This window comes from Heliangelus exortis, chromosome 1, assembly GCF_036169615.1.
Source record: "Heliangelus exortis chromosome 1, bHelExo1.hap1, whole genome shotgun sequence".
NCBI classification, from domain to species: Eukaryota; Metazoa; Chordata; class Aves; order Apodiformes; family Trochilidae; genus Heliangelus; species Heliangelus exortis.
The window spans coordinates 171659158-171687084 of NC_092422.1; the positions used below are offsets into that span (position 1 = coordinate 171659158).

Here is a 27927-nt window from a genome sequence, read left to right on the forward strand (position 1 = left end):
CAGAAAAATCTGTCCATCCTACTATTTTCAGAAAAACTTTGGGCACAATCCTTTATGTTTCCCTGTGTTTTCTCTTGGTGTTTGATTAGGTCAGGTAACAAGCCATAGAAAAAAGCAGTAAACTTAATTCAGACATGCTCAACACAGTCACAGCACTCCTTTGTAAAATTTATTTAAATTTATTTAATGCTTTGTACATATGCTCAAGTGACACTGCTGAAAAAATGTCATTCAAAGGCTTTGTCTGAAATAGATCTTATTTCAGTGAAATTCTCAATCATATTACACAGTCCTCATTTAGAAAACCAAAGATATGTTCAACATGTTTGTAAGTGAGTAGTACAAGGCCTGTGGCTGTGGCCTTCAGTCTCTGCAGGATGGAAAGAGTGCAATTGCATCCTAAAAGTTACATGATGTTACTGAAGCCAAAGCCTTAAATTTTTCTAACTGAGGCACCACTGGAGCTCTAGGTCACAACGAAACAAAAATTTGGAAAAAATTATCAACCTTTAACAGCTGTCATATTTCTTAGAGTTAGCTAATTACACTAGCAGACTATTAACTGCAATGTCAGTATAAAAATACCGAGTTTTTATACCATTCCTTGTGTTGTTGTGTGCTAAATGAAACCTTAGAAAAAAACTCAGAAAAATATGAAGCTTTACTGCAAAAGAAATTAATGCACAAAGACGGTGGTTTTAAGTACTAAAGAGATATGAAGCATTGCTTCTTCATATCCTGCTAGGAGAAACAGCTGTACTTTATTTTAACTTGACGTGCTTCAGAACTCATATTCATGTAGGTATTTAATGATCCAAATATAATGGTCCTATATAGTATAATTACTTATATGAAGGCTCAACTTCATATGTAATCTTTTAAAAAGATGCTTCAGTGGAAAACTTGCTTTGGTTCTAGCAATGAAGAAACTCTTTATCAGTGAAAATGCTTTTGAGGGGTTAGAGACTATTGACCATGGATCTTGAGCAGAGTTGGCAATCAGTGCTATTCCTTCTTGACAGACTCCTTGTTTCTTCCTCCTTCACGGTATAGCCAGTACAAGGAGAACAGGTAGAGTGCAAGACAAACCATCAAATCATAGTGGTATAGTGTTGCAGCAAAAAAAAGAAAGCAGAAGAAACAAAATATTTTGAAAGCAAGATGTTTTAAACCTGAAGGCTTAGTAGGTAATTTAAGAGCTTCACTCTTCTGGGTAGAATTATCAGAATCAGAAATGTGCTGGCTTTCCTTCTGTGAGTCATCAAGCCAGTTTAGTGTTTTCCCCTCCGTTATTAGACGGCCAGATCTTGCCCCTCCATCTTCTTCTGTAGGCTTACTAATTAAAACCTCTGACCTCCATGTCTTGTCTTGTTTGAACTCTGCTTGATGGAAACATTGACCTGTATTCCTTCCTCTTCCATCTCCAGAAATTGCTATGTCTGAAGTGGAAGGCACATACTTTTTTTCAGCTTCAGGACAGAGGTTTTTATTAACACCTGTAATTTCATTTGGTAGACTTAAATCATACCCTGACTCAGCAGCAACCTTGTCGATGACTTTGAATTCAATGTGTCTATACAGGTGCTCCTTATCTCCTGCCACAGTGGGCCCTTCAGAGGAAGCTCCTGAAGAACTCTTACAATGATAACTGGACACAACATTTGTACCAGAAGGTGGCATTTTTGTTTCAGTTTCAGCAGTTAAACAGGAAAGTGCACCAACATGGCTCTCTTCCCTACAGAATGCTACTGCTTCCTCACTGTATAAATGCTTCTGAGGGCTTGAGGGACATTTACGTACTTCTAAATATAAACCCTGCTGCACATCTTCTCCCTTTCCTGCAGCAGAAGGCTTTGATACTTCTCCTGCAGGTAGAATATTGCTGATGTCTGGTTGTGCTTTGGCACGTTTTTCCCTGCTGTTGCGTACAGACATCATTTCTCCTTGCAGTGTTTCATGTACATGTGCATTATAAATATCTAAAACTGATTCCTTTTCAAATTCGGTGTCATATAATACACCCACTGTGTTGAGTTGACAAAGAGCATAATGTGAACCATCATTTCTCCCTTCATGTGTATCAAACGCTGTTTCCTTTTCCTCTGTGGGCCTGTCACTTAGTGCAGTCTCTCGAGGTAGCTTAGCAATTGCTGCTTTTTCACTGGCAGACATTTTTTCTGAAGTACTTTCTGATGTTGTTTTAATTATAGAAGCTGTACCTGCCTTTGCTTCCTCTGCAATAACCTGCGTGGAGACATAAGACTTTTCACAACTCTCTGCCTCCCGGCAGGTAAGCAACCCCTTGGTGGAGGCCATGCTCTGAGGCCCTGTGTTCCCCCTTGCTCCCCACGGAACCTCGCTACCTGATTCTTGCCACCTTTGCTCCACTGGGTTTGCTTTGCTTTCCTTTCCCAACAGTGTTCCCTCATTTGTGTTGGCTGACTTTTCTTTGGTTTTTAACCTTGTGAAACCTCTGTGTTCCCAAGTGTCTTCAGTTCCCACCTCATCCCCTGGAGAGGGTGCCCAGGGATCTTCCTGTGTGGGCTTGGGTGCCTGTTTGCTGTCTTCGGCTGACAGAGATGTTGTGTTTGAGGCTTTGGCACCCTGCTTTCTGTGTGACTTGAAAGGCTTGGGTGCTTCCTCCTCGCCAATCAGTTCCAAGTCTGCTATTTCGATGACTTTCTTATCCTTCTCCGTATCAGTGTTATAGTTCTTTCCTGACATTTTACCAGCTCCCTTTTTTTGTGTGTATTGGCTTTTTGCGGAATCTATTGAGGCATCAGCATCTGCAAAAGTGTCGGCATATAAATCTCCTCTTAAATGTACCTGAACTTTGCTTTCAATCATCTTGATTTTTCCTTCATTTTTGTCAGTATCTGACAACAATGAATCCCGGGTTTGGTGAGACATTTGTGGCGCCTGGTGCTCCGGAGCTGGATTAGCATTGCCATCCAGCGTTCCTGCTATGCATGCATTTAATTGCATGGATTCATCATGCTCTGGAGAAATGGTTTCTGGTCTCATTTCACAAGCCCCTTTCGAGGTATCAGAAGCATCTTCACTGATGAATAACCTCTCCATCATCTTACTTCCCGAGGCGCTGTCTGTTTCACATTTTGAAATATCTGCATGGCGCTCTCCTTGTTGGCTTGAGACAGTAGCACTTGTATCCATAGCCTCATCCTGCTTTGTCCCAGGAAAATACTTTGCTGATAAAAGGCTTTCACTGGTATCAGTACGTCCCAAAAACCACTTGCTGCTGTTTACCATGCCACCAGCAACTTCCTTCCCTGATGGCTGACTATTATAATCAATCTGGGAATACTTAACTTTGGATTTTAATTCTCCTCCTGTCTCTTGCAAAGTGTTTTCAGATGGGGCACTGATAGGCACAGGGTGCCTTAACAAGTGACTGCCTCTTTCTACACAGGTTAGCTTTTCCTCCAACCTTTCAGTTTCTCCTGGAAAATTAACTGATTCTGTTGTGTACAAATTCTTTTCATCTCCGGAAGAGGTACCTCTAGCTCCTGTGATGTTCAGATTTAGCTGAAACAATAGAATAGAAAAGAATTATCAAAAAGGGCTTTGAAAAATATATGCTAAATAAAGGAGGCAGGATTTTGTCATGGGAAGTTTTGTTTTCAGTAACAAAGCTTTTATGGAAACATGTTCAGAACTATTTGCAAAATTTGCATTGTATGTCTTTTTTTAACATAGGTAATGAGGTTTATGGCGGTGCTGAAAGGAGCAGGAAATAAAATAGCATTCAGAACCCTCTCTCTTTATTCATGAGTTCAGTAAGCTGCTAGTGCATTTTATACAAATTAAATCTGAAGAGAATATTCCCTTAAAGGGAGGCTAATTCATTCTCTATACATTTGGTTCTAGGTTTGGAGAGAGGGAGGTGTGGGGTGAGGGGGGAGGACTGGCGCTTAAATGAAGGCATTGATACAGTACATCAAAGCCTGGTAATGTACAGTATTGTCCAGTAAAACAAAGACACATTTCACACTGACAAATACTGTAAGGATTATCTGTGCTTCATTTCTCTCAGGGACCATTTTACAGGCTTCAAACCAGACTGTTTTTAGACAATCTGGTAAGACATGAGTTGGAAATGGGATTAGCGAAGTAAAAGGCCAGAAACGAATCACTCTTCCTCCTAGCTCCCAAATATCATATTGTATTATTCAGCTATACCTGCTTGTCATTGCACTCTCTTCTCACTTTAGCATAGTCACAGTGAGAGCACTAGCTGATCAATTAGAGGCTAGCTTCTTGGGCACCCCTTTATGCATCTGCACTTGCTGTAGATACCCCCATTACAGTTTCTCTTATTAATATGTTTTCTGCAAAGCCTCTGCAAACTATTAATAGTAAAACGTCACTCAAAGAAAAGTGAGGGAGCTAATGTCTCTGCAAATTCTGTTTTAATGACCCTCTGCCAACCAGTGCTCAAGTGTATTTGAGTTCTTCGGTGATGCCAACTGTCAGGATTTAACAGTGAGATGCCTGTGTTTTTTTCCCCTCCTCATAACTGACATTTGCATGATCTCAATAATTATATGCAAATCTTACGATTTCCCCTTCTTCTCACATAAGGCTCATGTTACTTGTCAACTGCACAGCTGTCTTATGAGCCAATGCTGTGTGTTTCAAAGATTTGGTTGCATTTCCATCTATTATAAGCCTCCATTGTTTAATTCATTAAAGAGCGCATAGTGCAAATTAACATCTAAATTATAGCTCCCCCCTCATTTATTGTATGGACAATCCTGGCAATTGGTAAACAAACGGTTATATTTGATTCTGCTTTTTGTAACAGGGTGGACTGAGAACAACAAGGGATTTTAGAGATCCTCCTTTTTATGTTTTGCCACCAAAAAAAAAAAAAAAAAAAGAAGACATTGACTTTCAGGCAGTGAAAAGTCCTACAACAGGCAACAATGTTCAACTTTTTTTAGTAAAAGACAAGAAAAATGTATATTCAAGTAAGAGGAACTCATTGTCTCTCTATCAATAAGGAAAAAAAAAGGGAATGGTTTTCATCTTCCTCTCCTGTCTGATTCAGCATTCACATTTTCACAGGTGATAGGTATTATAATCTATGATTATGAATCTATGCACCCAAATGATATGAGCTGAGAACAGACACTGAGAATAATAGATTGCTGTATGCATCTCATTTATTGCCATTTTTTCTTTCATGCTGAAAAATGCAAGCCAAACCATACACACACACATGCATACACACAAATCCAAATAGATTGAATGTTCACTGAGTGTGAAATTTATTATTAAAAATTTAATGTCAAATACTGATATAGAAAAATATGCTAATATACATATATATGTGTGTTTATTTTGCTCATATAGCATCCTTCAAAAGCCCCCAAAGCAAACAGTACCTTAAACACAAAAAATTTACCAAACATAAAGTGTTTATTTAAGAGTGTTCCCATCCTAGAGACTAGGAGAGGAAAATTTTGAAATGCTACTCTTCCTTCAAACTGTAATTTGGAGCCTCTGGTAAAGAAGCAAAAGGGAGAAGTCATCAATTTAAGACCAGAAAAAGTTGATGCACTATACAGAAATCAAAGCACCTTCTATTGTTAAATCAGTTAGAGATTCAATGAAAGTACAGACCAAGGTTTTACATTTGTAAATTAGTACATCAGTCAGCTCTGTTAAAAGGGGGTATATCACCAGCTTTGAAGCATAAATGGATTCATATCATTTAATACCGTAGATATAATTGTATAATGCTTACCAGCAATTCTGATTCTTTTTCATCATCTTTGTGATCACCCCAGTTGTAGTCTGCATTTTTATCTTTTATGTTTTCATTAGCTGGTTTGATGTCTTTGTCTTCTGCTGGTGAATAAACAATCTCTGGGATGTTTATGTCTGAAGAGTTAACAAAAACATACTTAAATATTTTTCATGAGGTTGTTTGTTACACTATTTTTTTAATTAACCTGTGCAGTAAGGAAGAACTAATTAAAACCGTGTGTTGTACCTGCAGTCCTTGAATTATTCCGTGTGTCCTTGTCAGACGTTGCCGATATTTCTTCTTTGCTGTGAAACAAAGGGAAACTTCCTGTGTTATTCTGCAAAAAATATTGTTCTAATTCCTCTTAGGATAATCTATAAAAACCACCAGTTAATTACACAGAATTTTGAATGCTGTTTGAAATTCCGAAAATAACATATTTATAAAATGTACCTTTCTTTTTTTTTTTTTTTTTTTTTTGGAGTGATCTGATATTAAGTCTTGGTCAAAGAAAGAACTGGCCAGGAAAATGAAAATGTGCTGATTACATTGCACAGCTGATGGGTTTTCCTAGTCCTTTTCCAAGAAAGAAACACAAAGGTGATTAGATGGGTCAGTGAGAGGAGAGCGGAACTTTGGGGTCAGGAAAGGGTCTGGAAGCAGATATGTGTTCAGGAGACTGGGCCTCTTTTTCACTTACATTTTTAAAATATTTGTATGTATACAGATATTACTGAAAAAAGACAATTTCATTACCTGAAATAAATGAAAATATTGTCCCTGCATGTATGCATTATAAATCCCATTGCTAAGCTGTGCCTGGCCAGAAGGAATGAATTCTGCTTCCCTGCAGCCAGTGCAATTTTTAGCTGGTGCTTTGCTGACTGTGAAAACAAAGTCCAGGTCCACCACAACAGCTATAGAGAGATGCTGAGTTTCTGCAGTCCTCATCAACATCAAAGTGATAGCAGTTTGTGTTGCTTGCTTAAGGGGATATATCTTTTAGTGCATAGGTGGGGGGGAAATATAAAAAGAATGTCACTTATGTAAAATCTAAATCATTATATCACTCTTAATGACTTCTCTATGAGGGGCAAATTTTTTTCTGTAGCTCTTAATTCATGCTTTTTTCAACCTGCTGTCCGCCTCTGTTACTGAAAATTTCTTTCTAATTTTCAAATATTAATCCTTTCCTGTTCTATTTTTTCCTAGTGTCTTTCTTTTAAGTTGATATAACATAACTCTGCCACCTAAATGCTTAATTCAGAAGGAGGATGCTAAATTTATACTCTGTTAAAAGAACCCAGACATCGGCTGTCACCAGCTTCTTAAAATCCAGCATCTTTTAAGGATTGCCAGACTAAAGCAGGCAGAAGATCCTGCCAGTCCAGCATCTGATCCCTGATACTGGTCACCATCAGATACTTCAGGGGAAGGTGTGAAGATCTTGTAGGAAAATACGCTGCCATATTACATTTACTCTTGGTCTTTTGCTATTAGAAGCTGCCCTTGAAGCACAAGATTTAACACTCAACAGTTCTTTTCACTATTAATTTCAATAATGCTGAATATTCTTTCTGTTCTTATGAATGTTATGTGACTTTTGAGTTCTGGTATATGCACAGTCTCCTCATGTCTCTCACTCTCCTATTCACCCCAAGCTGTGCTTTCCCAAGCTGTGCTTTCCCCTGCCAGCAGTTGCTGCAGTCTGCATTTGATCCTGAAAAGACTGACAGAGCCAGGGCCTTGTTTTCAGTAAGTCTGGGGCGGGGGGGGGGGAGGTGGTAATGTAAATAATTACTGCTTATTTTTTATACATTATTTTTCTTTTGTTTTTTTCTTTTTACTGTTCAAATGCTTGTCTTAGAACCTCTAGTTCTCAGTTTTCTTAGGCCTTTTTCATCTTTTTCAACCACCTGCTTCCATAACCCTAGACACTGTGCAGGTTGGGGCTTAGCCATGAGACAGGTGAATTAAAAGATTTAGGGTGTCAGATACAAGAGTGTCTGCAAAAACCCTGAATTAGGAGCCAAGATGTGTAAAGCATGAGCTGAGTAAATCACCCCAAAATAATGATCCCGAATCCACATGGGCACAGCAGGGAAATTTCTACTGCTATCCAGTGGGCAGAAAAATGTGTCTCAAAGACTTTCTTTGAAATTTTCTGGCTACCTGCAGCGCTCACTGATGTGGATGGAACTCTCAGGACACAAAGATGGCATCCTTGCTGCTAGAAGGGGCTCTCATCTACTTGTTAAAGGACTGAAGTTTGACACATTTTTTTCTTTCAAGAAACATTCCCAGAGGAAGGGGAGATGCTCATGCCTCCATCTAACACAATAGTCTACTGGCAGCCAGAGCTCACATCCAAGACACAGTGGTACTTTTGGCTTCCATCATACCCTGATGAGACTAAAAATCTCACTGTACAAGCTTCCAAATAATACCCAAATTACTGGGATGAAGACTGTTTGGGGAGCAACTGGAGGGCAGATTTGCCTACTGCTCTTAAAGTTGAATGCACAAGCAGGATCCTTACTCTTTAGATCACTCTGCATGAAAAGAGAAACTGGAGTCTGCCTCATGCTCCCTGTGTTTCCTATCCAGTACTCATTTTTGGGTTTGATTAACAACTTTCAGTGTAAAATATATACACAGTCTTTGAATAAGGGTGCTGTGGAGGAGTACCTATTTTCTGAACCTTTAAATGAAGTATAAAGCTCCTTCAAGCTTGATTCTTATGGGCATGTGCCAGTATGAGGTTTCCTTTATCAAGCTTTAGCTTTCAAAGCACAGATGCTCAGACAGTTGTGTACACCATGCCTGACCTCAGCAGTAAGAGATTAACACTCCTGAAGGGAGATTCTCTGTCATGGATATTGCAAATGAAAGGAGTGACATATCCTTCGAAGGAGCTTCTCTGCCTCTGGTAGAGACTGACCATAAAGGGAACCTACAGTGACTGCCTTAGGCTGGAACCATAAGTTTGAGATAACTGAAATTAGCTGAGTGAATCTCACCTTGTAACTCTAAAATCAAACTGGAACGTAGCTATTCAGTTTTAGTGGCTGGGCTTGTAAAACACAGTGTGCAATCTGAGCCCCTCAGTTTTACTTCTGTTGTGGTTAGAGCTGAATTTGTCCCCAGCTCCTGTTCTAGTACCAACTGGAGCCCTGATCCACAAATTTATTTTCACAACTGCATAATAGGTAATAAATAGCAATGATAATGCTGCCTCACAGCCTGGATCCACACTGCTGGGTTTGTAACATTATTTCTTGGATGTTGCACAGAATTTTATAAAGATTTCTGGTTTGTAGCCCATTATTTGTGGACACCTGTCCTGCAAATACCTGAGTACAGAGAAAGTCAGTGTAACAGTTATTCTGCTTATCTTACCTCTATATCAGAATTATCTGTCTTCATATGATTATTCTAGTGGGAAATCTAAACTTAATCTAAATTGAGGATATTGAAACTGAAGTCTCTGAGGATCAAAAGAAGCATAAAACGATAGCCATTGAGCAGCACTACTTCAGTTTAAGAAGTCACATGAAGGTGTTGAGATCATGGGTGAATGCAACTACAGAACAATGTCAAACATATACATACACCTTAAAAACAGAACTACTTCCCAAAGCCAACAAAAATTGGCCTCTTCATCAGTCAGTGGCAATTATAAGGTTTTTCAGTGAGTAAGTTTTTTGACTGCTTTTTTCCACATTTTCTGAAAAGTTCTTGGCTCGTTATCAGAATTTAATGAGAAGAATTTTTACTTATAATATCACTTTAGATGTTTTCTAAATTAATCATCTCACTGTGTTGTGGAGGGTGGTCTAAATGTGACTACATTGTGTAGTGAAAGACACAAAATTTGTATTATTTTTACAAATATTTAGCATACTGAAGCATACTGATAACAATGGAAGCTAGAAATCTATGATACCAGCTGATGCAGTTCTCCTCCACATAGGTTTACCTGAACAAGGTACTGAGATACCTGTAGAAGTTCAGTTGCTTTTTCTCATTCACCTAAATGGGGCTCATCTTCATAAAGTACATCAGAAAGTTAAGAATTTCTACAAGCTTAAAAAAAAAAACCCACAACTTATTTTCCTGTTATTCATTCCTGATGAAGTTACCATTCACTTGTACTGAGTGATAAAAAGAAAGCAGGAATGAAAATGGGTTTTCACTATAATTTTGCATTTAGAAAGAACAAATGGGAGGAGAAGGGACTAGTTAGTAGGACAGAGAAGACTAAAAAGTTGGCAGATGTTATACAAAGGAGTGTAAAAGTGCTAAATTTATGCAGAATTGGCATTCCAAACAGAGAAAAAAACCATATATATTTGTGTCTTTAAGATGTGAGTAGACCAACAGTGTATGAATGATGAGAAATTAAAAAAAAAATTTAAATGTTTTGACTTTAGAAAAGATTAGGATAAAGTAAGTCTTTAGAATTAGTCTTTTTAAGTTAAATAGGAATATTTTTTTTTTTAGAAGTGAGGTGTGATCAAGTTTTCAGATAATCTATGAACGACCCCACAATCAAAAAACTTCTAAACTTTTCTATCACAAGGCTAGTTGTGGTAGTGAATCTTACAGTGAATAACTGGTAGGAACAGAGATTTAGAAAATACTATTATTTCATCCAGTCTAGGAGCAGAGCCTAGTGTTTAGCTAAGCTCCAATTAAGAGGAGTATGTAATCTCCATCCCAAAATGTAATCTCCATCCCAAAATACTGAGGGATCCAGTGGAGGAAATCACACATTGGTTTGAAATGTTTGCTGGTTGTGAGCTGTTGTAACAGTACCAGAAGAGTTGGAAAAGTAGTATCTATATTTAGGAAAAAGAAGTGAATTAATGTCAGGCCAACTATAGCCCCAAGTGTCTTCCCTAAGTTTTCACAATAGCCTTAGAACAAAATTTAAATGAGAGGATAAACACAGAAAAAAGGAAAATTACATAAAAATGCCAGACTCACCTGATAATATCTGTCTTTGATAAGATTACTATATTTCCCTTGTCTAAAAGTCAGTTATCTACTCTATCTGGACTTCATTAAAGCATTTGTTGTGCAGCCACATGGGAAATTTATTAATTAAACTGGAGAAGAGGGAGATGAGTACAAGAGCTGGGAGGTGGGAAAGGGGCTCGGTGCCAAGCAGGGCCCCACAAGCTGCGTTGTGCAGAGCTGGCAGATGTCACCAGGGAATTGGAGAGGACCAGTCCTGTGATCAGACTTACTCAGTCATGCTATTACAGGCCAAGGTACAAAAAGTCAAAGTTAAATTAAATCTGTGGCAGATAAGAAGCTGGGAGACATCACCAATACAGAGGAGGATTGAAAGAAAAGGGTGGCCTGGAGGATCAGAAAAATAGATAAGGGATGAAATTCAAAATTGCCAAGTGCCATGTTAAACATTAAGGGACCAGAAAAAGTTTCTGCCAAAAACTGAGGGCTCAGAAATTGCAAGAAACAGGTGAACAAGAAAAAACAAAGAAAAAAAAAGTTTAATATTGGCAGAAAACATTTCCAAGCCACTGATGTGAGACGGCTGTGGCAACAAGACAGAGTCCTGCAGAACAGTGCCAGAGAAGGTATTCCCAGTAGTAAAAGTTTTTCAAGAAATATTCATGTACCAGGCACTAGTAAGAACTCCTCTGGAACATTTGTACATGATGTTCAAGAAAGATTAATTCAAACAGGAACATGTGCAGAGAAGACTACAACACTGGTAAGATGAAAAATCTCTGTTAACCAAGGAGTCAAACTGAGTATTTCTATTTTCACAAAGTCTGAGAGGAGAAATAAATGCCCGCAGTTATTATAGCAAGGGGATAAACACCGAAAAGGCAGAAAATATATTAAACAACAAGACTCAGTGTTTTAACAGAAAGAGTTCACAAAATCATTTGTTGGAGAAACTTAGAAGAAGATGTGTAAGCACTATTAAAAGTATATCCTGTAAGTTTTCAGAGAAAGTACCAGGCACAAGAAACTGAAGTCTCAGTATGAAACATGGATATATTTTTCTGAACAGGATTATGACACACATTTACCATGGAACAAGACTTCACATGGTCCCACAGTCTTAGTCCATCCCTATTTCAACTGTTCCTACGTAGCTTTATGCCTTGAGAGTTGTGCTTCCAGGGGCACACATTTCACTGCAGAGGAGCAGGTGCTTTAGTCTGAAATGCATTTGGGAGTATAGCCATGAGCTTCTGACCTCTTGTATAATGGGTGGGGTTGTTACAGATTGGTGTGGTTTTAACCCACATACCAATATTTGGAAAAAGTTGCATTGCTGTTTTTATAACTTACAGCGGTGTTCACGTTGTTCTGCCTTATATAACAAGTTCTTCACCATGAGGGTGGGGAGACACTGGAACAGGTTTTCTACAGAGGTGGTGGAAGCCCCATCCCCGGAAGTTTTTAAGGCCAGGCTGGACAGGGCTCTGAGCAACCTGATCCAGTTTGAGGTGTCCCTGCCCATGGCAGGGGGTTTGGGGACAAATGACTTTAAAGATCCCTTCCAACACTGAAAAATCTATGATTCTGAGATTCTATATCCACTTACGCTAGACCTTAATACCTAAATCACAAGGCATTTTGTTTTACAGAGTATATGAAAAGGCTAAAATTATTGCAGTACAGCATATGGAAAGATGCAAACATACCCGTAAAACTCTTGAAACTAATATAACCTGATCAGTTTTACACTGTGTCATATTTAAAACAAAATGTAGGAATATTTTCTTCTGTCTGAAATTTAAAGAGGCATGGAGCTATTAAAGTATTTAGAGAATATATTTCTCAAATATTTAATTAAAATTATGTAAGAGGAAAAAAGTTTTCAATAAAATTTTATTTCAAAATCCAGATAACCTTAGATTCTTGCAGATTTTCTCATGCTTCTGTTTTTTACTTCAAAGTAAATTTAAAGCAAACCAGTCCTTTTCTGTAGTGAAGTTGAAGTGAAGCTAAAATGTTCTCATGAAAGGAGCTGACAAGACTGAAGTTACTAATCAAACAGTAATTCTATTTTAATTTCTAAACCTAAGAGGAGTCTAAATGAGCAGCAGCCTTCAACACAACTACTTTTGAACCTACTGCCAAAAATATCCAGCCTTGCAGAAGAATGATGCCACTGGGAGAAAAAAATCATAAGGGATCCTTGAAAAGGTATAGTTAAATGTGTCAGCAATTTTTTACTGAGAATCAGAAGACTAAAAAGTAAAGTAGTACAGCTAAGTGCTCAGGTGTGAGATATCACTGGAACCAAGCAGGCACCCTGCACAGAACTGTAACCCTGTAAAGCTGGGCAGAGGAGTATGTGGGGGTATGTGGGGAGTGAAGGGCTGGTAGTTTGCTTTAATCATTTTTGGTATCATCATCATCATCAGGCATCATGTCTAAAGGAAATAACTACATGTATTAAAAGAAAAAAAATTTATGTGCACATTGGAAACAGGAAGCCTGTAAAAGTTTCAGAGGAGTTGGTTTAAAAGAACATTTATGAGACACTAAATAAGAGATTTCCACGTTTAATTCTGATCTTCAGTAGTATTGTGTGCCATATGATTCTAACTCTCAAACACACAATAAAAATAAATTTCTAAGGAAGAAAGAATTTTAGAAAGTACTAAGAAAGACTGAGTATGTGGGAAGCTTTAAACAAGGTTTAAAGTTCTATTAAAGTCTTAGGCAAAGTAGAGGAAGAATTCAACCCATTTTTTACTAACATAACCCCACTAAGCAGTATGCTTACTGAAAAATTGCATTTAAAGTACATTGAGACAGGAGAAAATATTAGCAAAATCAGTTCATGAAAAGAAAAAAAATGCAAGAAAAGAAGAAACTTGGTACTATTTTAAAAATGTTTAAAAAGTAAGTTTGATTCTGACATCATTATCATGATGAGACACTCACTGAAGATACATCCCACCCTCTGGAATCTTGATCCAAATCTTGTGCTCTCCTCTGTGTTTTTCTATGGAAATTAATGAAAAGATTTGGGAGCTGTCAAAGATCCTGGTGAGGATCTCCAAAGTGATGGTCTGTAGTTAAATCTCTTCTGTCTCCCTCATTGAATATATGAACTAAAAATTTAGCAAATGAAGATAAACTTACTCCTTGCCTCCAAAAGTCTCAGTTCAAAACTCATTGTAGGGACAAAGTCTCCTGATGATCTAAATTGATGCCCATCTTATCAGCTGTTGGAGCTACAGTGTTACGATACAACCACTTGTATTTCTTATCACATGGGGTTCCTGCACCCTATAAATATTAGTCCCAAGCCCTGGTCTGCTAGAGAATTCACAGCTTGAGAATGGGAAGTATAGGCTTGGCTTGAAGCCACCTTTGTGCTTCACTGTGCCTCAGCACAAGGCAGGGCTGTCAGGTGGTGAGGAGATGAAAGGGAGGCTGAGCATCACCTGCCTGTGCACCAGCATAAGAGGGCATATATCTTATTTTAATTCTGAAGAATTTCTAAAATGGGATATTGAGCCTGCTGGAGGTGTGTCAAGAAGCCTTCCCACCAAGCAGCACTTGACCTGTTATTTCTGGGTGCCTGAAAACTGAGGCCACAAAATCTCTTCAGAGCAGAGCTGCACATGGTGGGGCATCTTTAAGTGCGACCACCTGTGTATTGTAGAGAGAAGCCATTAACTAAGTGCTCAGCTCCCCAGGAGCAGACCAGAGGTTCTGCCCAGAGGCTCCAGTGCCCAATAGTGCCCAACAGTGCTGGCCACACTGGAGCCAGCCAGGCTGGTGGACAAGAGCACCCCACCTCATCCAGAGGTCTGCCTGCAAATTGCACCTACCCAGGCTTTGAGTTCCCTGTGGCTAAGGGAGGGAAAGAGTCTTGATAAAGCTAAGCAGCAAAATCACCGCTGTTTCAGGAATTGGTGCTTATTTCTGGTTTGTTTACCTGTACATTTCATCTAAACGAAGGCAGAATATTATTTTTATGAACGGTATGCTCTCATTTGGAATTGACACTAATGAATGCAAGGCCCTTCCCCCCTTTTGTTTGTACCATCAAATTAATTAGCTCTATTGTGACATCAGTATTTTTCTCCAGCAGTTCAAGGCTTGAGCATTTTCCTTTCTTTTTCTAAAGGGCATCTTCAGTGCCCTTTATCTACCATAAGAATCATGCATCACTTGTATTTTTCACAACTAATGCTGTTTATTATAAAACCTGATTGTGATGTGAAGATTGTTATGCTACGTGGCAAATCGCCCAAACAATTACTGTAAATGCATGAGCCATAAACTGTACTGCCAAGGACACTGGTAGGTTAGCTCCTATAAAAGAAACAATTAGAGTCTGAGGTGAAAATAATAGAGATGACAGTTATTGAAAAGGCAGAACATCCAGTTTAATGTTGTAAATATAGGTTTGTGGATTACACTGATGGTTTTAAAGTGTTCGTGGCTTATTGAATAGAATAGAATATTACATACTTTAGAATGGGGCCATAATTATTATTCCTTTTTAATTGTGATGTCTGATGCATTTGTGAGCAGTTGTTGAGAACATCCTTACATTATACTGATTCTAGTTCTAAATTATCATCTTGCTCCAAGGGCTTTTTTTTTTTTATTATTATTATTTTACTTTTTTAGCATTTTGTTTTTTGGAGTCTGTTCTGAACAAAGTATTTTCTCCTGAGGAACTTAGAGAGCTTAGAGGGTTACAGCAATAATTATTTCAGTTTCAGCCTACACACTTCACTGCTTTAAATCATCATTAGAAGTTTCATCCCTCAGCAACTCCTGCTGAGACAGTCTTAAACTCTTAGAAACAATTAGATAAGAATAGCTTATCTTTATAAAAATTTGTATATAAAGGTATTGATAGGAATTTGCTAGAAATTAAGGGAATATATTTTTTACTTAGGAACTATCTACATGCAGGAGGTTTTTATGTTTAGTAAAGAATTTCAGTCATTCGAACCAGATTTGCAGTATATGAGGATTCAGGTTCATTAAAAAAAAAGATGTCCACCCTACGAGAAGACATGTTGTGATAGACTATGGTAGGTATGGAAAAAATACAACAGAAGTTATGTTATAGTGTAAGAAAATTAAATGGTCCCCTGTTCTTTTAACATAGGACATAGGGATAAACCAAAATTAAATAAAATTCAATCATTAGACCATAGGGAAAGCACTAAACTACTGGACACAAAATTATGACTGGCCAACAAGGCAGAGGTTGGGCTCATAAAAACAGAACTGAGGACAGTCTGCTCTGGGTTTGCAAGGGGGTAACAAAGTGAGCAGCAGAGCAAAGATGGCAAGAAGCAAAAGGCAGTCAGTGTCAGCACTGCAGGCTCTGGAGTACTGCATCCATTAGGAGAGGGGCGGAAAAAAAAAAGCAATAAAGTGGCTATGAAAGAAAGTTGCAAGAAAACTAAGTACTCAGCTGTACCACCTTTCAGGGCAATGTTCTAAGTTGTTTTCAGGCTTTTACGTACTGTTAGGAAAAGCCAACCTTAATGCTAGGTAGGGGCACCATAGCTGTGTTGAAAATCGATGGCGCCAGACCAGAGTTCAGAGAGGTGTTGAGGAGCAGAACTCCAGAGGCTGCTGGGCTGTGTGCAGATGGGCAGATGGCTTCTTCCTTGGGCCAAAAACCTATCCTCTATGAAAACTCAAGGCAAAGTCCATGGAACTGGGCCTTAGGTAGAGCAGAAGGTAACAGCTGCAGAGATTGCAGGCAGAGCAGACCACTGCAGAGAATGGTGAGAGCGTGGTGTGGAGCATTGCTGTCTGTGCTGACAGCAAAGCAGAGGGTGACTACTGCTCAGCAAGCACCATTCCTTAGTTCTGTGCTCCTGATTCACAAACCCAAATTTCTACTTGCCAGGTGGCTTTGCTTAGAAACATGGTTAGATTCTACTTACAAATGATCCCTTCTCAGAGAGGTGTGCCTGAACCATGGCATTGCTGATATATATCATGTGTGTAAGTATCATTGCATTCTGTTTATTTGTTTAATTTTTTTCAGAAGGTATTTAAAAATAGAAGCACAACAGACAAATAATTTAATTTAACTGCTGCAGAAAGCAATAATTGAAATTACATTGTCAGATTCCAAACTGAAATAACAAAGGAAAGGATTCCGAAATTAAAGTAAAAAGTACAAAGAACATAAACAGCCATAAATAAATAGCTGTGCAAACACTAAGCAGAAGCTACTGAATTATATTTTAGAATATTGTGCCATTAGAAGTGATCCTATTTGAATGAAGCTGTACATAAAATCAGAGCCCTTATTACAAATCTAGGCAAGATTGATTTTCTTATATGACCTTCAACTACCACTGGTGTTAGAGAAGGCTCAATCTAGTTCTTAGCAAATAGGTGTCACCAAACAAACAGGACTGACACTAATTATCTCCCTTGTTGATAGTCAAGACACAGACAATAGCGGGATGGAGGTGGAGTGACCCCCTCATCATTAGAGAGGTGGGGAGGATACTTGCACGCTGCTGTGGAGATGGGGGTTTGCACCACAGCTCCAGTTTTGAACCTATGCTGTGAAGAGAAGACTGCATCACCAGGAGAGCCAGCCTGGCAACATTCACAATCATTGTGAACAAAAATAGAGCCCCAAAGAACCTTTATTTAAATATTTGAAATCTGAGGAAGAGAATGTTAACCCATGGTATTTCCCCACCTTGAGGAAATGCCCCTTAATTCTGGTCACCTCATCTAAGAAAAGGAGATGAAGACAGAAGAGAAAAGGACCTGCCAAAGGACAATAAAGGACTGTTAGGAGCTTCTAAAAAAGGAGAAATTGGAAAGGAAATTTGGAAAGCAAAGTGCAAAAAGATGCCCAGAATAAGCAGTATATAGTATGATGATTAATACTATCAAGGGGGACAATTGATATGAGAGCAGCTGTAAGGGAATTCGAGTGTTTTTTGCTGAAAAGATAATTCCCAGAAGGGTTCAGGCAATGTTTGTAATAAACCTATTTTTACTAAGATTATTGGATTGGTGCTATCCAGGGGATTATATTTTCCAATTACTAATATTTTCATTTTTCAGCCTTAGTTTATGATTGAAACAGGGACATACATGGCACAGAACAAAATGCATTGGCCTGGTTTGGGATAAGAATAATCATAGCCTCAAAGCAAACAGAGTCCCAAGAAATTAGTCTTTATTTTCTAGCTCATTAAAAAAGACCTTGAGTTTTAATGGCAAAACATTTGCACATTTTTTTACAAATATAAATGTGTATCTGCCTATTTGAAGATTTTAGTTCCATACAGTCTGAACCAGAAACCCAATACCAATTTGGTGCCAGGCTGAAACCTTTAATATCATAGAATAGGCTGGGTTGGAAGGGACCTCAGAGACATATAGCCCTGTCTATCTCCAGTTCTCATGCCCATATGCACAAAGACTGCAGAAAAAAAAACCAAACATGCATAATGACTCAGTTCTGTCTCAAATTAACCTACAGGAACTATAAACAGAAAGACTGCAACTTCTATCACTCTCTTATAGCTCTGTCACGATTGTTGTACCTTATGATATGAGCACAACAATGTTGAAAAGAAACCAGTCAAGAAATCTTTTCATACAGTTGGTTTGTTATACATATTGGTCAGAAAATTGTGTAAGTCCCTCCACAGAATGGGCTGTTTGAGAAACAGGGAAATTCTTTAGGAAAGACTTCCTTGGACAAAGTCAGATCTGCTGAGAGCTGAATTAGTAATGCAGCACCCTACTATTGGGATGACTATCTCCAGGGCCAGGCTATTGAAAAAGGTGAAAAGATGAGTAAGGAGTCAGATTTCTTAAGGGCAAAGATTGGAAGACTTCTTACACTGTTATTTGTCTGTAAGGCCTATGGTCAAATATTGAAACTGTTGTAGAAAGGAGTATGGGATTGAGCTCCTCTGTTCTCTTATTTCTTTACCCCACTGCTTGAACAGATGAAAGGAGAATAAACCAAATACCAACAACAGATCTTGCACTTCTCCCAAGTTACAGCTATTTTAGATATATCTGAGAGTAAAAAGACCTTAGCCTGTGTGACACGTGGTCTTTCTTTGGGTCTCATGTGGAATAAAAAAGAGGAGCAGTCCCCCAGTGGCATGTCAAAAGAGAGTTATTTACTAGAGGCTGACTGCTATATGCTGAGGCACGTATGCATGAAGGTGACAGATGCCTTGGAGAGACTGTAGACAGATAGATGGCAGTCAGGTGAGACTAAGACATAGATACCACCCCTGGGAAGGAGAAAGAACAGGTGACCCCAAAAAGCCTTAGCCAGTCGCTCTTGAGAGAGGATCTAAATCTTGGAAAATAATTGTAAATTCAAAAAGTATCTTGAGGATAGAATTTCCAGGTGTCACCATGAAAGTGAGACTTTTATAATTTTTTCCCCATGCTCTCTTACTAGTACACAGCAAGAAGGAAGCTGTGTGGTACGTATCAATACTGCACATATCAATATTTCTAACCAGACCTGGAGTATAACCTAGCGTAGATTTACTGGGGTAGCTGGGGACAGAGAAAGACTGACAAACCCCCCACACATCTATTACACTGTGAAGTGATCTAGGCTTGAAAATCTTACATTTATTGTCTGGCAGTCATAAATATTTTTGCAGGGACAATTATTATGCATCAAAGCAAAATATAAATGCAAATCCATTTGATGCACTGAAATGTAAGGAAAGAAAAATTTCCAGCTTTACTTAGTCCACGTTCAATTGTACAGCTCAGTGCTCTTCCGTGCTCTTTAGGACTGCGATTAGTAATGAGCCAGTAATAAATATTAGAGTTTAGTGTCAGAGTATCAGCTGGTTCCACAGATCAGGAGGAGAGTGGAGAGACTGCCAGAAAACCAAGCCTCCCATTAGGCTTTGGCATATCAACTAATATTTTCTTGTGTGTCACTGAAGGCAGAGAGATCAAATGACCACTTCTAGCATGCCTAGTATGCCGGTATTTAAAAGTTCTTATCTCTTCCTTTGCACCAAGGCAGGGGCAGCATTCAACTTCCAAAGTATTTGTTTGGCCCATTTTTTTTTTTTGCTTTTTGTAAATGAGAAGATAATACACACTTTTTTATTAAAAATATGATGGGCAAATGGTTCTCTGGACTTTTGCCATAGCTGAATTCTTTGCTTCAATTTCAGTGCTGCAGCACCATGGCTGGATCAGGGCTTAAAGTTTATAACCAGAATAAACAGCTCAAATGACACTAGTAGTGAATGCGTTCATTAAATAAGACTCCAGTGCTCTCAGTTAATATTTCACAGACTTTAAACATCCTTTCAAAACTAACATTTAGCAAGTCAAGACGAAGGTAATGGAACAATCTTTTTTTCCAAGTGAACATTTGCGAACTGTGATACCTGAACGGTGGTCAGGAGACAAAAGTACTGAAATAGCCATTACCAGCCTGGTTCAGCTTGCAAAATAGATATCTTATTAAACAAGAGTCACTAAAAAATTAAATATGGAATTTTCTTTAACAACATATTTCTATTTGTGTGATGGTCCTTAATCAGTGATCTGAAAGAGCATAGAAATAAGCTCTGGTCCTGAAAATATAAATATTCAAGGATAGTTGTACACATGTAGAGTTCTACAGAGTTCAGTGAGATTCCTGATGTCCATAAAATTACTTTTTGTGCCTATTGCAGTATCAAGACAGTTACTGCATGAAAGAACTCTAAGAGTCAGTTATATAGGTGTTACTCTATTGGCAGGTTTAAATAAACTGATGATATTGTAGTGAATGCAAAAAAAATCTGACAAGTGTAAAGCCAAACAATGCATGTATAATTACAACTACTTACTTACCATACAGTTGATAAATGATACTCATATTACAAAGCATCAGTTTTATATGGTTTTATGCAAACAAAAAAAAAAAAAGCTTTATAGCAACTGTTACTTCCTATACATTAGAGAATAAATTTATCTTCTCTAATAGCAGTTTCTAAGGTGGAAGATTGCCAGCAGAGTAATGTTATTTTCATATGTTGCTACTTAGAAGTTTAGAGGCTTACTTTAATATTTCCAGTACACAATCCAGAATCACCAAATTAAAAAATGAGGCAGTTTTTCAGTATGCAGGTATTCTCCAATTAGGAAAACACAAGTATTGTTTGCAGGTGTCTGTTTTCTCTGTGCATAGCATTCTCATCCAAAACTTCCACTTGTTTCTTTGGCATTTCTGTGATATCATTGAAGCCTTATGCCATTAACTTAGATATCTATCTTTAGGGTCTTTAAAATATTCCCTAATTCAAGTAGTAGGTGTGCCAGTATTTTTAAATATTATGATTAGACAGATTGAAAAAAGACCACTGAGTGTAGTTGTTCCTGGCCAAGTAGGATTGTTCTCAACAGAACATTTTTCAAGTGGTTTATCTTAACTTATTTTAAATTATTTTGGAGAGTAAGTCTGCAGCAATTTCCAATAAAGATAAGTGGAGTCACTATGGAGAAGCAGGTCCTAGTACTCAGCCTCAGTTCCAAAGATCGCTTTTACCCTACTCAGCTGAGTAACATATTTAATACTAAATAATTATCCCATGTCTCTGATAATCATAGTTTTCAAGTACCTGGAGAAGTCTTATTTGGGTGTCAGAGCTACCTACTTCTCATCTGGCAAGGAATGGAGGCAAAGACTATGAGCCCAGAGAGGGGCTGAGAATAATGGGTCAGAAGGAACAGCAGAGGAACACTGTGTTTAGCTGGCTCCCTGTGAATGGATAGCTTCTCCAGCAGCTGCTCTCCTGGTAAAAACAGTGATTGCAGTCACTTCCTAATAATAGTCATAAACTTTAGTCAAATCCCATGTCTGTACACTGATCAAGGTGTAATTTGTGACTTGAGATGCCAGAAAAAACCTTGAGATCAAATAGCAGCACACAAAATAGGTGTGTGTTTTAACACCTTTTCTGCTCTCCTTTTCCCTTTCTGATTACAATGTATAATAATCAAAAGAACAAGGATTAAAAGGGAACATAACTTAAATGCCATATATTAAAAGGACCAGCTGGGAATAATACAGTTGTTCCTCATACCAAAGTATATATGAAGCTATTTCCAAACATCTTCCTCAGAAGTTTTTGGTTTTTTAATCGCATCATGTGTTTGTTGGAAAGGCTGAGAAGGGCTGATGCAAAATTGAATTTTTAGAGGCAGCCTTAATCCATGGCAGACTGACCCAGCACAGTGCAGTCCTGCCAGGCTGGGCCTCCAGCAGCTTATTTCCTTTGCCTTCTCTTGGAAAGGGGATGAGACACCAGCTCAGGACAGGGCAGTGCGCATGAACAGGAGAAATTTTCTCCCTGTTGACTGCTGAAAGACCAGTCAGTATTCATGCTGCTGCAGCTGGCACTGGTGGCCCACAGACCCAGTGTTCTTAATCTCTTCCTTCTAATCATGCCTTGTACTTAAAGAAGCTCCTGTATGAGACACAGCCCTGTTTAGTGTTCTGGTTCAAAGTGGCATCATGGAGGGCAATGAATTAATTAAAAAAAAGGTGCAGTCTAGAAATTATGAAAAAAGCAAACACAGGACCCACATCAGTTCTGAGTGATGCACCAGGTGTAAGACAGGAACAACATTAACAGTTACGACAAAAAAATCAGAAAATCATAGAACCATAGAATGGTTTGTGTTAGAAAGGACCTTTAAGATCACCTAGCCCCAAGGCCTCTGCCATGGGCAGGGACACCTCCCGCTAGACCAAGTTTCTACAAGCCACATCCAACCTGGCCTTGACCACTTCCAGGGAGGCGACATCCACAACCTCCCTGGGCAGCCTGTTCCAATGTTTCACCACCCTTACACTAAAGAATTTCTTCCTAATATCTAACCTAAATCTCCTTTCTTCTAGTTAAAAGCCATTATCCCTTGTCCCATCTCTACATGCCCTTGTAAAAAATCCCTCCACAGTTTTCCTGTAGGCCCCTCTGGGTACTGGAAGGCTGCTTTAAGATCTCCCTGGAGCCTCCTCCAGGCTGAAAATACTTGTCTTCCCCTTGTTTTTCAGCAGACAGGTGTCTAAATATGCATTTTTTCCTTCTGTAAAACAATTCTTATGTTTATCAGCCATTTTCCTCATGCTCTTGCTCCTGCTGTTCTCTTGACAGATGGCAAACCAGGACCAAGCACAGAAATGAGGTGCATCACTGGCCAGTGATGGGGAAAATGGTTTGCAGGTCATTTTCACTGTGCCATGCATCATAATCTATAGGACTTTGCCCTATGCAATACACAACCAGTGTCTTTCTGATTAGACCCATTCAGGAGGCTGGAGTCCCCAGCAAAATCATGTGGCCCAAGCCTAAGCACCAGGACAAATTTGTCTTCAGAATTATTATTCATGTCCCAAAAGCAAGAGAGTAAAACAAAATGAGAAAAGAATCAAGTTGATACAATTTTCATTTCTCTAAATGTTCAGATGTACATATATATGTGGGTTACTTATTGCCAGAACATCTCTCTTTCCCAGGGACAGCCTTCAAATTTTAAGTAATTTTTTTTCACCAAAGGATATTCATAAGTATATATGTTAAATGCATACTTTGAGATAGACTAAATTGTAAACTATTTCATTCAAACATTATTTTTGCAAAGTATATTTTTTATCCTTTTAACCTTTTTGGAAAACACAAAAAAAAAATGTTAAAACTTTTTTTGTAAAGAATTTAGCTTGGAAAAATACAGTTAGAAGCAAATACGTGATGGATCCTTAGACGTCTATTTGTTCATGCCTACACATAGAAACAAAAGCAAATGAAATGTAATGAATAGACAGGATTTTAAGTCGTGGTTCTAAATATTGAAATCTAGACAGTTTTCAGCATTATTAATTCCATGCAACTTTGCTTTTCGTTATCACTTTTATTTTATCTCTTAATAATGGTGTCAGAAGCCACCTCATTGCCCTCATTAATACAACTTTATTCTGGCTCATATTGCGAAGGGAAACATGATACTTCCTCTTCTACTTCCAATAACTTCCTCTGAAAATGTGCATTATTCTCTTCACTTAATGAACCCAACTAATCCTCACTAATGGCATTCAATGAGCCCCACAAGTATGCCCTAGAGTGGATCAAACTCTTTGCTTAAGAAACATAATTCTTTAATAGTCCTCTTTTTTAACTGAAGAGGTAAATTGCACATTTTAAATAAAGTACAAGTGACTCAGAGCCAAGATAAATAACAAAAAAAAAAAAAGTTACACCAGGTTTCTAAATTTCAAATAGAGGCCTAGATAAGTGTCCAGTTAAAAACCTTTCTGTTCAAAATGCTATAAAGAAATCTTGAAATAATGATGTCCAGCCCATTGGCATAAGTAGCAATAGTCCTTACCTGCACATTTATTGTTGGAATCATATGCAAAATAGTTATTACTTCTGTGTATGTCTCTGTGCATTGCTGCAGCCCCTAAGATAAGCTATCTATGGTCCAGTATCCCTCCTTTTCTTAAATGTCCTATAAACACGCAGCACAGCATACAGAAATGCTGCAGAGTTTGAACATAAAACAAATGTTTTAATTAATTAATTAATTGAGGCAAGAGAAAGATGAGCTGCTGGAAGAGAGCATGGAAACAGACAGAGCTGTTCAATGTGATGCAAAGGAGTCATAGCACACCAGCAGCCTCACTTTGCCAATTTTGGGGGGATTTGTTTTTCTTGAGCTTTTTTCTAGACATCAGAGTAAAGGAGTTTTAATGAGGGTCTGAAGGAGAATAATGAGGTACTTTTGCAGATGTCTGCAGGGTGTTCCTCCTCACTCAAAGGGGCAACCTGTACAAAGACACTTTGAAAAACAAGTGAGCAATGGAGGTTGGCTTCTTAGTTCTTTTGAAACAAAAGGCGCTGATGCTGACCTCATTTACACTGGTGAAAGCTGTAACTCCTGTGAAGTCAATAAAGTCCCTGTAGCATAAAATTGGTTCTGGGTAACAATCTGCTAGAGCTGTCTTTCAGAAGACTTGGTGACCACTGAAACCACATTCCAAAAATACTTTTGGCTCATTTTTGCATGTCTCTTTACATCTTTCTGCCACTGAAGAGTGTCTTGAAAGTGCCCATTAGTTAGCTGTTGGCCAAAAACATGTAACAAATCTTAAGATCAAGAATAATCTAACCACTTTGATTTTAATATCACAAATATGCATGTGTGCATGCATATATATGAAAAAATATTCGCATAAATGTATAAATACATATATATATTTATACACACACACACATACTTATTCCTTTGTAACCTGATATGGAGTAAAACGACGTTACGCTCTGAGTACAGACAAGGTAATTTTATATTAAGGAGCTGATATGTTATCTCCTTTCCCATTTTTAAAAATACCTCTTTGTCTGACTTCCATGTTAAACATTTAGCACATACATGTAAAAGAGGATCCCCTGGAAGAAATGCTTCTACATCTTATGCTGGCAACAGATTTGTCACAGGAAATAAAACTCTTAGGTTTTGTTTGACTTCAGACACTCAATTGTATCGAAATTTGGATGTCAGTACTGTAAGCATCTGGAAGCCTAAGGCTCACTAAATTAAGACTCAGTTCTCCATGTCCATCATCTGTTCCATGTGAGCTGACTGAACTCAGACCTGCAATCATGCAATCACATTGCCTGCATATGCCTGAGATGTTTGATATCACAGCTCTTCTGTAGGGGAGGGACCTCAGGCTACCTTATTTACCCAGAATGAAGTCCTATCTTAAAGTCCTGTTCTTGAAGGACAGATACAATGAACAGAACCAGGCCCAAACGTCAGGATCTGACCACATGGCAGGTCAAGTCATCATTACCTTTGCTCTGATGTACCAAGATGTTCCCCTTCATGGTGATGGCCCCAGAGCTGGCCCCAGCACCACTTAGCAGGAGAACATTGTGGACTGGATATGAACTGGGACCTGGGTTAGCCCTAGGTCTGATCTTACACCATGGTGCTGATGCAGGCAAATGTTGCAAGCCTCTCCTCACAAGGCTGGCACGTGATTTGGGCTGGCAGAGGCTCCCAGCAGAGCGAGTCTAAGTTTGAGGAAGGGAGGTTCTTCACTGGGGAAGCTCTGGCTGTCTCCTTTCTCCTTACACTCCCATCACTGCTGCAGTTTTGCTCCCCCTTCCCCATCCCTTCAGTCCAATGGAAGAGCAGCAGGGAAATCCAGCAGCACTGCCTGACTCAGAAAGAGTGTAACAAGTAAAAATCCCAACATGAATTCAGTTTTGGGATCTAAGTATTGCAAAGGAGTCTGCAGGTAAAATATAGATTCAGTTCTGCAGATCTCCAACTGATTTATAGAAAGTGTCGTGGAAAAAAGACATGAGAATTAGATTTTTGTGGGCAGCATTGTTTTGCTTATGGAATGATGAAGAGTTAAACACAGAGTAGGAAGCAAAAAGTTATTATTCCTGAATGTCCTTCTATAAGTGGCATTAAGTTATAAGTTAAACACTGCCACTTTATTCTATAATTAACATAGTACTTGCCTATATTTAATTGGAATGAAATATTTGAAATAAATTCTATGTATCTTTTTTCTTCAATATATTACCAATTCTGCCTTATCAATCATTATTCATTTCACTATTAGTGAAACAGAAACATCAACAAGTACCAGGAAAAAGGAATAATTAACTTAATACACAACTTGCAGAATGTCCTATTCTAATTGCTATAAAATCCTTCTCTGACTTATCAGTTTCCTAAAACACCACTGCCATTTCAGCTTTAAAAATTGTCCATGGAGAATGAAATATGAAACAAATCATGTAAAAACCAGGATTTGTTTCACTTCTAAATTTTTGTTGACTTGTCAAGGAAGTGGATGCAAAGCATTTTAACTGCAGAGCTACCTAAGTCTGGATCAAAGCTCTCGCTGATGTCAGCTCAATTTATATCCTACAGAGATCAAAATCAGTACACATCCCATGATTCATAGGCCCTTGTACTATTCTTTAAATGAGTGCCATATAGGACATGTATGAAAACTATATGATCGCATCCAATGTGTTTGCAGAAAACTACTGGCTGATGTATACAAGGGCTTTACTGGAAACAAGTCCTGGTCTAATTTATCACTAAAAAAACACAACAGAGGAATACAACATGGGTAGTGTTGTAATACACTTAGAAGATTAGTATTAGCCAGCTACATTGTAAGTTACCAAAAGTCAAGGTGTCATCTCACCTGCTTTGTGTTGTCTTTAAGCAGCCTTTAAGATGTCTGTCAGCAACCCCTTTTTGTGGTTTATTATCCACCTTGGGTGCACTTTCTTTCTTGTGACAAATCAGTGCGTAATTTTTGTCATTGTTGTTTGCCCAGAAGACGCCGACCGATGTCTCGTAGCGTATGCAGAACTCCACCTTAACTCCATCTTTCTGGTAAGGAGGCGCCAAAGAAATTTTAAAGCAGAACTGATCAGTTTCACTACCACAAGAATTAGGCATGAAGTCTGCGAGGATATCGTAGTAACTGAGCCAGTTATTCAGCGTTGTTCGAACATACACCTGTTTTTCAAAGGATACATTGAGGACTCTGATAATGCCGTTCATACAGGTAAAGCCAGGCAGCAACACGACTGACTCCAACAGTACTTTCTGCTCTCTCACTTTCTGCAAAAGTTCTTCCTGTGAAGCAGGTAACGTAAACAATTGAGAGAAAAAATATTCCTCCTGAGGGAAAACATCATCGTCTATGTCATTGTGTCCTATATTTGGAATTTCCCAGGTATCAAACTCTTTAACTGACACAAGATCAAACCCAAATGCATCCGCAAATGAAACCTTTCTTCCGATGCTGGTGGGGGTATCTGCCTCCTCTTCCTCTGAAGAAGCAGAACTCCGCCTTCGGGGACGTGGTGAGTAATAATTTTTAATGACAGGTTTATCATCTTCATCCTCTGATGAGAAATCAGTTACAGTGGGGACTTGTAAAAAGTTTGCCCTGCTAACCTGACTAGGTCCTTGAAAAGACTCCATTGGGCTCTCTGATATAAACTGAGAGAGAACTGTACAACTAGTAACAGCTGATATTTGAGACACTGTGATTTAAAACAAGGAATAATGTTACAGTTGACATTGCAAAAGGGAGTCAGACCTAT

General features: G+C 38.5%; 1 protein-coding gene across 1 annotated transcript; it reads right to left on the bottom strand.

The window, feature by feature from the left end:
- Positions 1–159: 159 nt before the first annotated feature.
- PPP1R3A (protein phosphatase 1 regulatory subunit 3A) lies at positions 160–27847 on the bottom strand. The gene is made up of 4 exons (XM_071733665.1): positions 27015–27847; positions 6020–6078; positions 5771–5907; positions 160–3546 (listed from the first exon to the last, which is right to left on the bottom strand). The coding sequence occupies exons 1-4, from the start codon at positions 27803–27805 to the stop codon at positions 1006–1008; spliced, it is 3528 nt and encodes a 1175-aa protein (XP_071589766.1). The 5' UTR covers positions 27806–27847; the 3' UTR covers positions 160–1005.
- Between the last annotated feature and the right edge of the window lie 80 nt (positions 27848–27927).

Coding starts and splice junctions, on each gene's coding strand:
- PPP1R3A (XM_071733665.1), bottom strand. CDS start 27,805: ATGGAGTCTTTTCAAGGACCTAGTCAGGTTAGCAGGGCAAACTTTTTA. Junction 6,079..27,014: donor TTAAAGACAACACAAAGCAG/GTGAGATGACAC, acceptor TTTGTTTCACAG/CAAAGAAGAAATATCGGCAA. Junction 3,547..5,770: donor AAAAAGAATCAGAATTGCTG/GTAAGCATTATA, acceptor CTATTGTTTCAG/CTAAATCTGAACATCACAGG.